The sequence below is a fragment of the Callorhinus ursinus genome, unplaced genomic scaffold (assembly GCF_003265705.2).
Source record: "Callorhinus ursinus isolate GAN/ISIS: 27379988/994484 unplaced genomic scaffold, GSC_fseal_2.0 scaffold45, whole genome shotgun sequence".
Taxonomy (NCBI): Eukaryota; Metazoa; Chordata; class Mammalia; order Carnivora; family Otariidae; genus Callorhinus; species Callorhinus ursinus.
Window position 1 is genome coordinate 5,152,391 of NW_027397107.1, and position 16,059 is coordinate 5,168,449.

Sequence of the window (16,059 nt, forward strand, 5' to 3'; positions counted from 1 at the left end):
GGCAACACTGACATGGTTGTAAGGACTTAGAGAAATTGGCCAACGTGAATGGTCTAAAAGAGAGTGATCCCGTTAAGATGTTGGCATATGTTCTCTGACAGTTTTGACTTTTAATTTTGTTGAGTTTTCTAAATTTTTGTTTGGCTCTTCTTACATTTTTCAAATTCAGACAAAGAACCAAGAAATTGGAATCAGGTTTACAAACTTCATTGGCGATGAAGTTTAAAAGCAAAGTACAGAGAAGTGTACTAGTATGCCACCATGTGTGTAAAAAAAGGAGGAGCAGAAGTAATAGATATTCTTACTTGCTGTGCATGCATAATCCGTATTTGGAAGGACTTGAAAGAAACTAGTAATCAAGTTTCCCGTTGGGCGGTGGGAACCGGACAGAAGGAAAACAACAGTGGGAGGTCGCCTCTTCAGTGTCATCTTCATATCTTTTTATTTAAGAATGTAAACATTACTTATTCAAATCATTTGATCTAAGCTGGTTGGGTATCTCTAAAAGCAATGGTTCTGGCAGAGCCTGAATTTTTAGTTAGTGATAGCTCTAATTGTCTGTGATTCATCTGTCCTCTGCATCCAAGAACCACTAAGAAGCACTCCTGCCTTACGCTGTGAGGTGTGGATCTTTGCCCCTTTCTCTACTCTTCCCCACGGGACACCAGAACCCTTGGGGAAGTGGACAGTCCCGGATCTTGGGTCAGGGAGGAGGACTGTGGCCTGGCACTGCCTGGCCCTATTAACCACAGCTTGACTGTGTGGGCGGTTAAGGGTTGTGCACCCAATCCCACCATGGGCACCAGGGAGCAGTTCTACAGTTCAGTCAGTTCTGACGCTGTCTACCTGGACACAGGATCCGATCCTACAGATTAAGGGCTCCGTCCCACCTGACTGCTCCCCTCCCCCTCACATGCACACACTTCAGGTCCCCAACTTACCTACAACTTCTGTCCAACTTGGCTACAAGTCAGAAGTTCTTATGACCTCCTCCCTCTTTGGATTCAGTTAATTTGCTAGGGTGGCTCACAGAACTCAGGGAAATAGTACTTATGTTGACCAGTTTATTATAAATGGATGTGATAAAGGATGCAGATAAACGTCCAGATGGAAGAGAGGCATAGGGCAAGGTATATCGGAAGGGGCACAGAGCTTATGCTTTCTCTACTCTCCCCAAATCTCCATGTGTTGAACCCCATCCTTTTGGGTTTGTACACAGGCTTCATTACTAGGTATGAGTGATTAAATCATTGGCCACTGGCAACTGAGTCAAGCTCCAGTCCCTCTCCCCTCCAGGGAGATGTGAGGGGCCCTGAAAGTCCAGTCCCCAACCATGTGGTTGATTCTTCTGACAACCAGCCCTCACCTTTAGGTGTGTTCCAAAAGTCACCTAATTAATATAATAAAAGTCATCTTTGTTGCTCTCATCACTTAGGAAATTACAAGGCTTTTAGGAGCTCTGTGCCAGAAACAGGGATGAAAACCAAATATTTGTTATAAATCACAATCTCAGTTATAAAGCTGGTTTATGGGGAAAGAAAAGGAGAAAGGAGATCAGTCCTTACCCCGATACAGGCAGAAGCTTCACCCTGGCTCTCCCGTTCCCAGCTGTGGCACATCCCAGTGACAGTCCTGTGACTTTCCGCCTCTCCATGATCATTATAAATTATTCCCAGGGAAACGAAAACAGGATTTTAACAAGATATCTGCACTCCCATGTCCATTGCTGCGTTATTCACAATAGCCAACATACGGAAACAACCCAAATGCCTGTGAACAGATGGATGGATAAAAAAGATGTGGTCCATATGCACAATGGAATATTATTCAGGCATGAGAAAGGAGGATATCCTGCCATTTGGAACACCATAGACGGACCTTGAGCACATTACGCTAAGCGAGATAGGCCGGAGAAAGACAAGTACTGTACAATATCACTTATATGTGGGATCTAAAAAATTAAACTTGTAAAAGAGTAAGACAGCGGTGACCAGGGGGTGAGGGGAGAAGAGTGACGGTGTTTAGGGGTACAAGCTTGTCATAAGTAGTAAATAAGCCATAGAGATGTAATGTACAGCATGATGAATGTAGACAGTATTACACTGGAATTATTATTATTATTTTTTAAAAGATTTTATTTACTTGACAGAGAAAGACACAGCAAGAGAGGGAACACAAGCAGGGGGAGTGGGAGAGGGAGAAGCAGGCTTCCTGTGGAGCAGGGAGCCCGGTGCGGGGCTCGATCCCAGGACCCTGGGATCATGACCTGAGCTGAAGGCAGACGCTTAATGACGGAGCCACCCAGGCACCCCTACACTGGAATTATTAATGTGGTAAATAGTGCCATATCAGCAATCATACGACAATATATAACATGTATTAAAGTAACATGCTGTATACTTCAAACTTACACAATGTTAGGTATCAAATTTATTCAATAAAAAAATAAGTGTAGAAATGGAAAAAATTATTGCCTGGAACTCCAAAAGTTTTCAAAAGATCTCAAAATTTTTCCAAAGAACAAATAAGTAAAATACACTGAAAATGAAAGAAAAAACCATTAGCATTGCTCAATAGGTTTCATTGTGGTTTTAGAGCAAATATCTGAATTATTGCACTGGTTAAACATATTTTACTTTTAATCTCTAGTTTTATAGTCGATGCTGATCGCACACCCCACTGTGCAACATCAGATGAAATACAAAAAAAATCACCGCAAAATGTTGAAATCCCACAGACGTAACCAAGTTCATTAGTGCTAGTTTTCCTTTTCCACTTTTTAGGGTACCAGGTCCCGTGGGATAGGTGAGGTTAGGGCTGCGTTACTACCCAATCTGAGTCTGCTGAACTCACTCTTCTTGCAACTAAGGAAGCTGGTTGATGACCATTTTCTTTTCTGGGCTGCACTAGTGGGGACCCAACACAGGATCAAATCATTAGCTTTATGATCTTCATTCCTGGCCACTAAGTAGCTCCGCAGGCTCCATGGGGCTGGGCCCTGGAATCAAAATGGGACATCCGCACCCCCCCTTCCCTCCTCCCTCTTCCCAGAAGTGAGGCCATCTGAGCCTGCATAGGCAGGGCCACCCTGGCTCATCCCTCCAGTCACAGGCCAGAGCTGGAGAAAGGCCCACCTTCCTTGTAAGGGGCAGACCCTGCCGACCTGTTGGGAACCAAGACGCTGTCAGTGCTGCCCCCGGCGTGGAGCTCAGTAGCCCATCCAAAGGAGGGAGAGCAGCTCACGTCCGTTTTCCCCCTGCCCTGTCTGTAGGCAGAGGTGGGCACTTGCAGATAAGAAAAAAAGGCTTCCTTTTATGAGTTCTGCCCATTTTTCTATTTGGTTGACAAAAGGAATGCCCAACCAACTGAGCTCAGTCTCCAAACAAGCAACCGGACTCGCAGTTTTAACTCAAATTCAGTGAAGAAGTTGGTCCCACCGACACATTCTTCCACTGATGTAGCTTGCTTGCTTCCTTCTGGAGAAGAACCTCTGACGATGATGAATTTTTAGAAACCTCTCATCCGGGCAGATTCCCTCAAGAGATTTCTCCAGGGATGTGTCCCAGCTCCGTGTAAGGGAAAACATACCAGAAGCACGGCTGCATGAGAGAGGAGTGGCCGGCCTGGGAAAGTGGTCGGTCCCGTCTCTAGCATGGCTGCCGGGTCTCTAGCACGGCTGCCGGGGGGCTGCACGGGCCTTCCCAGCTCTCGTGAGTGCGCGTGCGGCCGGCCGGGTGCTGTGTGCGCCTCTCCATGAGCACAGGCCCACATGAGAAGTACCCTGGGCTCTTGGAAATCGAAAACAGGATATATTTTTTTAACTCAGTATGCTCTATTTAGAATTGCCATGTGCTATTGTAGCTAACTAAATGTACCAGATTATTTTATTCCCCCCCAAAAAACATTTTCTCATGATACTTTTTTAGCTCCTTTGTGAAATTATGCACTGATTTTGTCTTTTAAAGTCATGTAAAAAATATTTTAGTCATAATTTTTGCTGGCTGTGTGGTAGAGAACCTCAGCTTTTGCATGTCTTTGGAAGTTATTGGGGTAAAGCTTAAAAAGTGTTACAGCGCCACAATTTTAATTTTTAAATAGTAAACTTTTGTGGGCGCGTGGGTGGTTCAGTGGGTTAAACGTCCAACTCTTGATTTCGGCTTAGGTCATGATCTCGGGGTTGTGAGATAGAGCCCCGCCGCCACCCACGTACCACACAAGCTCGCACCCACTCTCTCTCTCTCATAAATAAATCTTTAAAAAAAATTGAACTTTTTTTTTTTAAGATTTTATTTATTTATTTGACAGAGAGAGACACAGCGAGAGAGGGAACACAAGTAGGGGGAGTGGAAGAGGGAGAAGCAGGCTTCCCGCGGAGCAGGGAGCCCAATGTGGGGCTCGATCCCAGGACCCTGGGATCGTCACCTGAGCCGAAGGCAGACGCTTAACGACTGAGCCACCCAGGCGCCCCCCCAAAATTAAACTTTTTATTTGGAAATACAAAATGTACCCAAAAGTAAGGAATAGAATAATGAATGCCCCCCTTATACTCATCACCTGTTTCAATATTTTTTTCCAGTTTTATTGAGATACAGTTGACATGTAAATTATAATATAATATAGTTCAAGGTGTACAACATAATGATTTGCTGTATGTATATGTTGTGAAATGGTCGTCACAGTAAGTTAACATCCATCACTTCACAGTTACATTTTTTTTCTTGTGATGAGAACTTTTAAGATCTCCTCTCTCAGCAGCTTTCCAATGTACAGTGTTGTTAACCACCGCTACCGTGCTGTCCATGACATTGCCAGAACTTACTTACCTTAACCTGGAAGTTTGTACCTTTGGACCACCTTCACCCACTTCCCCACCTCCCATCCCCCAATAATTTTCAACATTTTGTCAGTTTTATTTATCTCCACCCTTGCTTTTTTTTTTTAATTCCAAATTACAGATTTCTTCTAGACTCAGCGATGTGTCTTAGCACGTTTCATCACAGTGGTTTAGGCAGTGTGTTGGGGAACGCAGTGATTGTGATTGGGAAGGCAGTGATTGTGATTGGGAAGGCAGTGATTGTGATTGGGAAGGCAGTGATTGTGATTGGGAAGGCAGTGTGATGGGGAATGAGAGAGGGAAGGGAGCAGGGATAAAGCAGCAGTGGGGGGGGTGTTCCTTACCTCCCATCCCTACTGCGGGAGGAGGCCCATGCTGGGATGCAGCTGGGCTCAGGCACCCTGACCCCCTTTCCTGCCTGATCTGATGTGCCCCCCTGACCCGTCTGGCCTGCGAGGACACCGCGGCCTCACTCTGCTGACCAGCTGCGGTCCTGTGTACCCTTGTATAACCCGCCTCTGGACTGGCCTCCTTTGCCCCTGTTACTGCTCAAGTTGTAGCTCGCAAAAACCCCCTCTCTGCTTCCACAGCTCCTTCTCATCATGGTTGTCATCGTAAGAGGCAAATCAGCTTCTTCTGGAGGAAATAACTGGGCAGGCCCGGTTTACCCAGAACTAATCTCTGGGGTCACAATCATAGCCGCAGAGTTAGAGATCAGACTGCACTCAACAGAAGGCCTCCCTCTCTACCAAACACATCACACCAGGCAGGAGAATGGGGTGGCAATGGACAGCTTCAGACTTCTCCCTTCGTGGGGGCTCGTGTGGCATTTCTGGAAAGATAGCAAGATGCCTTTAGAGGCTTGGGGTCTGCATTAACCCTTGCCGTGCTCACACTCATCCCGGAGGGGCTGAAGGGAAACTCTTCATTTTATTATGGAAAACTTTAGCTATCCACAAAAGTAGAAAGAGAATAATAAACTCCCATATAGCTGTCACCAGTTTCAATAATTATCAACATTTTGTCACTTAAACTTTCTGATCATGCACCCTAGCAGTAAAAAAGAGCTTTATATCCCCAATCTGGGTATCTCTGTTTGTTTATAAATTATAGACACATACACTCTACTGTTATATCATGTACACAAAAGGTAGAAAACTGAGTGGAAACAGAGCTTCTAGTGTCTTCTCTACACCCCGTACACATCTTACACGCCCCCTGAGAGGCACACACTCTGCTTTGGAGCCCAGTTATTTGGAAACATAATGATAGAGCAAATGTGTATGGGAACCCACTGTGCTGAGAGGGAAGACTGTGGGGGCGGTCGACGGGTCTCACTGCTTCTAGCCACTGCATCGGAGGGATGTCATCCCCACCTCTCCAGATAAGAAGGCGTGCAGTCTGGCCCAGGACACTGACCCGTCAGCCCCTTCCTGAACAGGAGCCCCCAGTGAACCCTGGGCCCCACACTCTGGGTGCGTTTTATGCTTTGCTGTTCTTTCTTTTTTTTAAGATTTTATTTATTTATTTGACACAGAGAAAGAGAGAGCACAAGCAGGGGGAGGGGCAGAGGGAGAAGCAGACTCCCCACTGAGCAGGGAGCCTGACACAGGGCTCGATCCCAGGACCCTGGGATCATGACCTGCCTTATTTCCCACAGTGTTAAGTCTTTTAACCGATTGAGCCACCCAGGCACCCCGCTTTGCTGTTATTTCTTATTCTGACAGATTATTTCTCCTGGCCCTCTAAGGTCATTTTGATTGCTTGTGTGTGTGTGTGTGTGTTTGGACCTTTGAGTCATAAAAAACAAACTTTTATCTCTGTCATTTTTTAGAGTAGTCTTTTATCTTAGTTTATCTCATTAACTTTACTTCCCTTTTACTTTTCGTTTATAATAAGGAGGAGGAAGAGGCAACATAAGTGCCCCAGATGTGGTGATAGGGCAGGCCCTCAAGGTGGGGTGCCAGCACCTCCCCACCCCAGGCCTGCTCTGTTCTTTGTAACTTCTTTGCACCTTCATGGTAGGGCTTGTTTGGTCCTTTGGAGGTCACACCCCAAATTCATTTGATCAAAAAGGGCATAGTCTCCAGGGTAAAAAACACACAAACAAAAACCAAAACATCCCTGTGGTGATTCAGGGACCAAATCATCCTGCCGGGCTGGAGTAAGACTGGCCCGCTGCTGAGAGAGAAGCCTCGCCTCGTTCCCCGAAGTTAGGAACTTTACAGTCTGGTGGACCCAAGACCTTACCCTCTGGCAGGTGTGTAGGTGCTAGCTCCGGCCTGGTCCTGACCCCACAGATGGCAAAGGAAGAGCCTGGGGCCTGCAGTGAGGGAGGAGGAGCAGGTCTGACTCTGGAGATTTGTAAAGGAGTTGGGTTTTTTTGATTTTTTTGGTAGTGGTATAATAAGAGTCTCTAATCCAGCTATGAAATCATTTTTCTTCTTCACAGTTTATAAGGGAAAATTAAAATGGTCCGTGTAACCCCAAGGCAGTGAATTAATAGCCTCTTCTCTGTTGTGGGCAGGTCCATACAACTCCCTCTCCTCATCATGAGAACCAAGGGAGATATAGGCTGTGGCTGGAATGATCGCCAGCTGGGTTCACAAGAGAGGCACAGTTGTCCCTTTGTTAGACTTGCCCTTTGACAAAGAGGGGGCCTGTAGCAGCTTCCATTAACTAGAGCCACAGGCTCAAGGAACCTGCCTTATTTCCCACACGTGTTAAGTCTTCACTCTTCCCCACGAGAAGTTCCATCAGTCCTAGGGGCCAATCTTTCATAACTTCCCAAGAACTAAAGCTGTGAACTAAAGGACACCATCACGGGCAGGCCGGAGGTCCTGCAGAGCACAGGAGTAAGTATAAGTGTGACCTCGAGGCCACGCGTGAGCTCGCCCTCTCCAGGTGAAACTTCCAGCCAGTCCGCTGTCCCACCCCGCCCTGCCGGAGAGGAGGGACACAGGTTCGAGCTCCAGCACACAGAGGAATTTAGAATGATTGAAGAAGCATCTTAATTCTCTAGGAAGAAGCGTGGGATGGTCAGTAAATAGCCTTGGGACTTTCAGCTAACCTTTTATAAAATACGAGGTTCGACACCTACTGCAGCTGGCACTGCTGGGTCCAATAGCAAGTTGCAGGTGTGCTGTTTATGCTGCAGGACAGTCCGAGATCCCAGCAGGGCTGGTGTCCTTTCATCAAATCTTAGCTCTTCAGTAGATTTACGAGGATGTGATTTTATCTGGAAAATTTCTCACCTTTTTACTTTCTTTCTGTGGTGTGCCAGCAAAAATCCACTCACAGTCTCAAAAACAACTGATTTTATGTGGCTCCTTAGCCAAGGAGGCAAAATGGCGAGGTGAGTCCAACCCTGCAGGAGGCTCAGGGTCCCGAGTTCAAGCTTCTAGTTGTTACTAGCTGTGTCACCTTGAGAAAAGCCCCTCCTCATTCTGGATCCTGGTTTCTCATCTGGAGAAGGAAAGCATGGAGCTGGGGGGCTGCTGGGGTCAGCAGTCCCTTTGCTTTTACTTGTGAAGCTCACCCTAATGAGCCAGCAGCCCCCATTCCTTCCTCTTGCTCTTCCCCATGAAAACGGGGTGGCCCGGTTTGTTAGGCTCAGGTAAGACATGATGGAAGACCTGAGGGGGCTCCCTTCTGAGTGCTCCCCTTGGGTGTTCTTTTTTTTTTTTTAAGATTTTATTTTATTTGAGAGAGAGAGAGCACAAGCAGGGGGAGCTGCAGAGGGAGAGAGAGAAGCAGACTCCCCACTGAGCAGGGAGCCCGATGCCGGACTCAATCCCGAGACTCCAGGACCATGACCTGAGCCAGAGGCAGACACTTAACCGACTGAGCCACCCAGGCGCCCCACCCCTTGGGGGTTCTTAACCGATTCTGTTGCTTGGAGGCTTTCTTTGCTTCCTGGTTCGCTGCTGAGATGGGTGAGGTTACTGCCTAAGTCACCCGTAGTTTAGGCAAGTCCCCTGTCCTCACACCATAAGGTAACGGGGACATCACACGGAGCACATCCTCTGTATTGTCGAAGCTGCCTGCCAGGATGTATTTCTAGTGTTGACAGTGGTATTCCAGGAGAACATATGCTTCTCTTACAGGAGTTTTATCTTTCTTTTTTGTTGTTGATCTGTAGTCATCATGCGTGCCAGTGGAGCTATTGAAAGTTGCCTTACGTAGAATTGTTTCTGTTTGAATACCGTTTGGGCGCCCCTTTGTAAAGATGCTGTGGTTAGGATATTCTGGATCAAGGCTTTTCGAAGGAACTGTTTACATGCTTCATCCTGGTATTCTGCGTGTTTTGTTTTTATTTTATTTCATTTTTATTTTTTTGAGAGAGAGCACACACATGCGTGTGAGCTGGGGTAGGAGGGGCAGAGGGAGAGAGAATCTTAAGCAAATTCCACACTCAGGGCAGAGCCTGATGTGGGGCTTGATCTCACGACCCCTGAGATCATGACCTGAGCCGAAATCAAGAGTGGGATGCTTAACCGACTGAGCCACCCAGGCACCCCATGTGCATGTTTTAAGTACATTTTTATTTATTTTTTTAAATACATTTTAAAAAACTCACTAAAGCTTCTTTTTTTTTTTTTTTTTAAAGATTTTATTTATTTATTCATGAGAGACAGACGGAGAGAGAGAGAGAAGCAGAGGGAGAAGCAGGCTCCCAAGGAGCAGGGAGCCCGATGCGGGACTCAATCCCAGGACCCTGGGATCATGACCTGAGCCGAAGGCAGACGCTTAACCATCTGAGCCACCCAGGTTGCCCCTCACTAAAGCTTCTTACAATGTAAAAATGTATTTAGTCATCCTTTTTCACTTGAGAAAATTTGCAAATTATAGTTCTCCCTTTTTTTTAAGATTTTTATTTATTTATTTGACAGAGAGAGAGAGAGAGAGCACAAGCAGGGGGAGCTGCAGAGGGAGAGAGAGAGAGAAGCAGACTCCCCGCTGAGCGGGGAGCCCAACGCAGGGCTCTATCCCAAGACCCTGGGATCATGACCTGAGCTGAAGGCAGACACCCAACTGACTGAGCCACTGAGGCACTCCAGTTCTCCCTCTTTTAATAACATCGTATAGAAATACCATCAAAAGCTAGAATTGATCTTTGTAGCGAGAAAAAAGTGCTACTTGGTCCTTCATGGGTAAAGAATATACTGTAGCCGGGTGCCTGGGTGGCTTAGTCGGTTAAGCGTCTGCCTTCAGCTCAGGTCATGATCTCGGAGTCCTGGGATCGAGCCCTACATCAGGCTCCCTGATCACTGGGGAGTCTGCTTCTGCCTCAGCCCCTTACCCCGCTCATGCTCTCTCTCAAATAAATAAAATCTTAAAAAAAAGAATATACTGTAGCATAAACAGAAGGTGTCTATATAGAATATACTGTAGGATACTTTCAATAATGATAATCTCCTGGAGTTGACAATAAACAGCTCTCCCACTCTCAGACTTGAGCTCATTTCATAACAAGGGCTTAGTAGGAATCTGCTTATGGCTTATTAGTCACGTGGAAAGATCTGGGGTTTCTAATTAACCACAAACTTGATATGCCAACAATGTGGTACATTTGCTGAAAGGGTTAATGCAAATATAGGTCACGTGGATAGATCAGCAGTGTCTAATTGGAGGAAGTGTTTTTCCCCCTCAGAAAGGTAAGGAAAGTCGGCTGCAACTTTTCAGCCCTTCATGCCAGGCTGCAGCTCTCCGAGGTGATGTGAGGTGGGCAGCAGATGGGTGCCTACACACAAAAGATGCCTAAATGAGATCTCGGTTCTCTGGGGGAGTGCTCAGAGCGCTCTGTCGTCTATGCCATTGGCTCTGGACTTCTCCCCGGAAATGCACAACTCTGCTTCTTTGGAAGATTTAGATATCCTGTTTCATCTCAGAAAGAGTTCTCCATCAGTACTGGCCCCTTCACGCCACCCTCCCCCCAGCAGCCATCCCAATACCTGCACGCCTGAGCCAATTTGCCATCCACACGGAAATATTTGCAGAAACAATCAGCAGCCCAAGACCAGGGCTGTGTGCACGTGGACATTCAGTTCTCAGCAGCGCCTTGAACTCAAGATATGCCTCCTTCCCCCCGAAGCCCAACCACAGAATTGGTGAGAATTGGCTGTAGCCAACTCAGGAGTCACTCTGACCCCCTGCCCCCCACTCCGAACCCCGCTCATTGCCCTTCACTGTTGAGGTCTGTGGACCCTTGGTATTCGGGCTGCGCTCCAACCGCAGTCTGCCTTCTCTCAGATTGGTGACTGATGCCCAGAATCCACCTTTCCCCTGCCTCGGGTGACCACTCTGTCCTTTCTTCCCACACTCAGCCCCTGGCAGTTAGGTCACAATGTGAAGCAGAATTTGATAGCTTACCCCTTCGCTGCTAAGGTTCCTGGGTGAGCCTCCTGCTGCCAAACCTCATCGTCAGGCTGCTGACGCGGGCACCTCTGCATTATCTCGGGCTGCCCCTGAGAACATTGCCCCCCGGTGTGCCGCTCCCATCTGCTTTCTAGTGCCCAGGGGGCCGTGTGAAGACTTGTGCTGACTCAGGCCCTGCAGAGATTATTGGACCCCCCATCCGTGTATGTATTTCAGAATAAAAACCATTAAGCCATCCCAAGACAAAAAGGAAAGGAAATCCAGCTCAATTCTGATTTTTCCCACAATGATACTTTGAACGTTATTGGGCACCCTCTCAAGTAGATCCTTCCCCTTCTGTGTTGCCCTTGCCTTGCTGGTGCCCTAAGCATGTGCTTGGTCTATCTGTGGGTAGTCCATCACTGGCGCCCTGACATCAACGGGGAGGAGCTCTTGTAGATGGAGGCACAGAAGCTTTCTCGCCTTCATTTGGTGTCTGGGTCCCGTGTTCCGAAACAGGATGGCATTTGGCAGAGTCCGAGCCTGAGGCCATCCTCAAAACACATAGGAACCAATTTGCAGGCTCTTTTGACTTGGCACCCCTCTTGGTGCTCTTCAAAAAATATAGGACTCTCTGTCTCACTGAGGCCTCTCTCTGCTGTCACTATTGTATTAGTCAGCTTTGCTGTGGGAACAACCATTCCCCAAACTCTGGGACTTTGAGCACACTTTTTTTTTTTTTTTTTAACTCCTCTTTGCTGCTGTTGTGGCTCTCCTCCACGTCTCTTCTCCTTCTTCAGAGGCCGAGGGAGCATCCCTGTCTGGGTCATGGAATTTCCATGGCAGCAGGAAAAGAGTATGAGAGGTTCTGTTTGGACAAACTCATATCAACGTCTGCTCATGAGCCATTGGCCAAAGCCAGTCACAGGGCCCTGCCAACGTTCGTTTCAGCCCTTCGTCCCCAGGTGGCAGCTTTCAGAGGTGACCTGGCATGGGCAGCAGATGGGTGCCTAACGAAGGTCTAGGTCCCTTGGGGATACTTTGGGAGGCTCAGGGTACTGGGTGAGCCCCTAACAGTGGTGCTGCTCTTGTGGTCCATAGAGGGACTCTGTAGGGTAGCCTCACCTTTAACAAGATGCTTCCCAGCGTCCACCCACCTGGACATGCATCCTCTGCTCATGCCCAGTGGTCATAGTCGGCTTGGGCTGCCCTAACAGAATACCACAGACCTGATGGCTTAAACAACAGACCTTTATTTTCTCACAGTTCTGGAGGCTGGACGTCCAAAATCAAGGTGTCAGCAGAGTTGGTTTCTGGTGAGGCCTCTCCTCTTATAAGGACCCCAGTGCTATTAGATGAAAGCCTTATTACTTCATTTCACCTTCCTTACCTTCCTGAAGGTTTTGGGTCCACAGACAGTCACACCGGGGGTTAGGGCTTCAACCTGTGAATTAGGGCGGGGGTGGGGGGACACTTCAGCTGGTAGCGCCCAGTATCCCTGGGATAAGGCAGCTTTCATGCGCGTGATCTAATTTCGTTTTCTCAACAAGCCTGTGAGGAAGTTATCAGTGGCATCATTTCCACTTTACAGATAAGGTGAAGTGACTTGCTAGTTAGTAAGGGATTCTGGACTGGAATCGTTTGACTCCAAATCACATGTTCTTTGAACTGCAGCATGGAGGGTGGGCCTTAGAAGGTTAGAAGTGAAGGACTGAGCACCTGCTGAATTAGTAACTATAAGCGTTATAGAGTATCCAGAAAACTGTTTACAAAATACTGTTGAGTACAGAATATAGACCATGAAAATAGATGTGCTCTGTGGGTACAAGCCTTGTAAAAGCTGAATAAAACTTGAAAAGGAACAGAAAGCATGATGTACTTGGCCTTCAGGGTGCCAGGGTTCTATTTCTTTTTGTATTAAAGTTGCCCTAAGAAATACATTTTTTTTTTTAAGATTGTATTTTATTTTAGAGAAAGAAAAAGAGTGAGCGCGAGCAGGGGGAGAGGGAGAGGGAGAGTCCCAAGTAGACTCCCCACTGAGTACAGAGCCCGATGTAGGGCTCAGGCCCACGACCCTGGTATCATGACCTGAGCTGAAACCAAGAGTTGAAGGCTTAACCGACTGAGCCACCCAGGCGCCCCAGAAATACATTTTTAAATAACAGAATCTTAGCTCTCAGCAAGCCTAACACCATAGTGTTTCACGGGCTTCCTTGCTCCAAGTCCACTTCAGCCCCTGGCTTCCCTGACTGAACACCAGACTGAGCTCATCTCAGTACCATTTGGAGGGAGATCAGCTACCACAGGGGTAGAGAGTTGCAGTAGTGCCACAGTGAGGAAGAGAAGAAAATTAAAATGTTAGCAGAGACCATCCCCCCTGCCCCCGCAACTGAGTCCAAGTAGCAATACAGGATTTGGGCCCATGGGGATGAATGCAGAAGAGGCAAGGGTACATAGCACATATGGGTATCATAGGAGGTCTGTAAGACGTTCCAAGAACTTTTCTGCTTTTTCGGAACCCCTTCTAAAGACTCTCAGCCCCACCTCTGTAGGCTGGCCTCTGAGAGCCAAGTCTGGAGTATTTGTGCTCTGAGACTCCTCAGTGAAAATGTGTTTTCAAGTACATTTAACATCGCTGCAGTGAATAGTGGTTGCATTACCAGAGAATCCTCCCTTTTATCCTGGGACACAGCCATCTGTCCCTTCTGTCTACTGTGTAAACAGGCTCTGAAAAAGTGTGGGTATGTATCCTCTTGATTTACAAAGGTATTTCAACTTGTCCCTCCCTGGAAGAGTGTGCTGTATCGTCTGAGATCAACAGCCCGCTTATCCATCACGATGGCTGTCTCTCTTCCAGGCCCTCAGAAGTTGTTGCTCACCAAGATCTCTTTATTTTAGGAGTTAACAGATTAAGGTTGTAAAAATAGATTAGAACCGTTAGACTCAATCAGCCCAGACATTTTATCAGCCCACTGAGGAGAAATGGGAGTCATCCCCAAATCCAGGGTGAGAAAATCTGTATGTTTAACAAAGAAAAATTAATGACCAATTCTTAGCTAAAAGAAGCTCCCCTATAAAAACATATTCCATTATGTGATTCCTTTCAGAGTAAGCTAACTATTCATATATGATTCCATTTACATAAAAGAAAATCTGTTTTCATATGTTTCACAAACACAGCCCTTGCAGAATAGTGTGTGCACATCGCCACACATCATGTGTGTGATACAATGGCCCAGCCTAGTGTTTGGTCTTCGACAACCAAAACTAACTTGCCTTTTATGGTGCCAGTCTCAAAAATGTTACAAATGTACCCTAAGCCTCCTTAACAAAGGACTTTGGATTTATTGAGCATGGATTTACCCTGAATCTGTTTATATTTTCACTTGTGCCATTTGGGGGAATAATGAGTTGCACATTTTCAACTTGTGTTGAGGTAGTATTCTCTTTGCTTAACGCAGGGGCTAACATAGTAAGTCAATCCCGGGGTCGGGTGTAAGCATTCAAAGCCTGAGAATGGGTGTCCCACCCAGAGAAAGCAGCCGCTCTCAATTTCTGTCCCTTCTGCTGTGTGGGAATGTGGGACTGGCGTGGCCAAGGGGTTCGGGTTTTTCACTGGAAGCCTCAAACCGGAATTTTTTTTTTTTTTTTTATGATGAAAGAACAGAATAACATTATTTATTACTTTTTATCAGTAAAGGTAATTGATACACAACAGGTGACTTGTTTTAAGACCCAAAGGGAGCCAGAAGCAAAATTAATAATGGAAGATATTAAATAGGTATGTATATAATGCCAATCCCTGGCAGCCTACTTCAAGATCAGAAATAATCTTACTCCATACATATTATTTCTATAACTGCACTTAAATCATTACCATGTGCTATTTGTTTTGTAGTGAACCTTGAATGTGTGCTATTAATGTACCAAATAGGTTCAAAAATAAGGAAATAAGATGGTACTCCTTCAAAAGTTAAGGGAAATTAATGTGCAATAAATTATTTTGCTTAGTTACATGCATTAAATGGCATTCTCTTGTCAGTAAAATGGAGAAATGGGCTAAGAATAATTGGTAAAACTTAATAAAATTATTTTAAGTACATTATATTTTCATTCAAAATTGGGTACTCATTAATTTTTAATTTGTAGTTGGCTATATTGCTGGTTTTATATAAAAATTAAACATTAAGGATTGCTGATAAAGCTCTGTGAACAGAAGTTGAAACCTATTTTAGTTCATTAAGGCAGCTCAGGCATTTTTTTACATGACGTGTAAATCTTGCCATTTTAAGTTAGTTACTTTTATCATATCTGGTATACATAAACAGCTGGCACTGAATTCCAGTCAAATTATAGTAATAGCGATCAGTTAGTTTTGTTGATATCTGAGTAATAGCGTTGTTTCATTGCTCTGTATTTCCTAAGGAAGTATAAGGCTTCTAGCTCTTTCATTACAAATTCGCCCCGTCCAATAAGTTCTTTGATCTTCTCTGGGTCCTTCACATCTTTGTTTTTAAGGAAAACATTCTTCAGACGCCTTTTAAAATAGTCTGCTCCTTTTGGATAGTCTCGTCCAAGATACAGCAGATTTTTATAAAGATTCAGTACTTCTCCTCTTAAAGAATTGGCCATTTTCATTTATTATGGAAAGTATCCACTTTTATACATAACATACTTTCCGGCATTCCACAGTCGTAAAGTCAAACCGGAATTTTTAAACATTGTCAATTCAATCAAAAATTTAAAAAGACTCTCTGCAGAACAAGTAGTCCACAGTCTGTAGGTGTCCAGCTTATCTGTCTTAGATATGCTTCTTGTGCATTTCAGGTGTACTTCTGAGTGTCTGGGGTGTGATGTATGAACCCGTA

At 45.8% G+C, this 16,059-nt stretch overlaps 2 protein-coding genes across 2 annotated transcripts in view; one reads left to right on the forward strand and one right to left on the reverse strand.

The window, feature by feature from the left end:
* Positions 1-16,059, forward strand: part of CRTC3 (CREB regulated transcription coactivator 3) — a 96,575-nt gene that overhangs the window by 40,764 nt on the left and 39,752 nt on the right. The gene's annotated exons all lie outside the window — the stretch shown is intronic.
* LOC112839953 (electron transfer flavoprotein regulatory factor 1) lies at positions 15,017-15,885 on the reverse strand. The gene has a single exon (XM_025893124.2). The coding sequence runs from the start codon at positions 15,827-15,829 to the stop codon at positions 15,557-15,559; it is 273 nt and encodes a 90-aa protein (XP_025748909.1). The 5' UTR covers positions 15,830-15,885; the 3' UTR covers positions 15,017-15,556.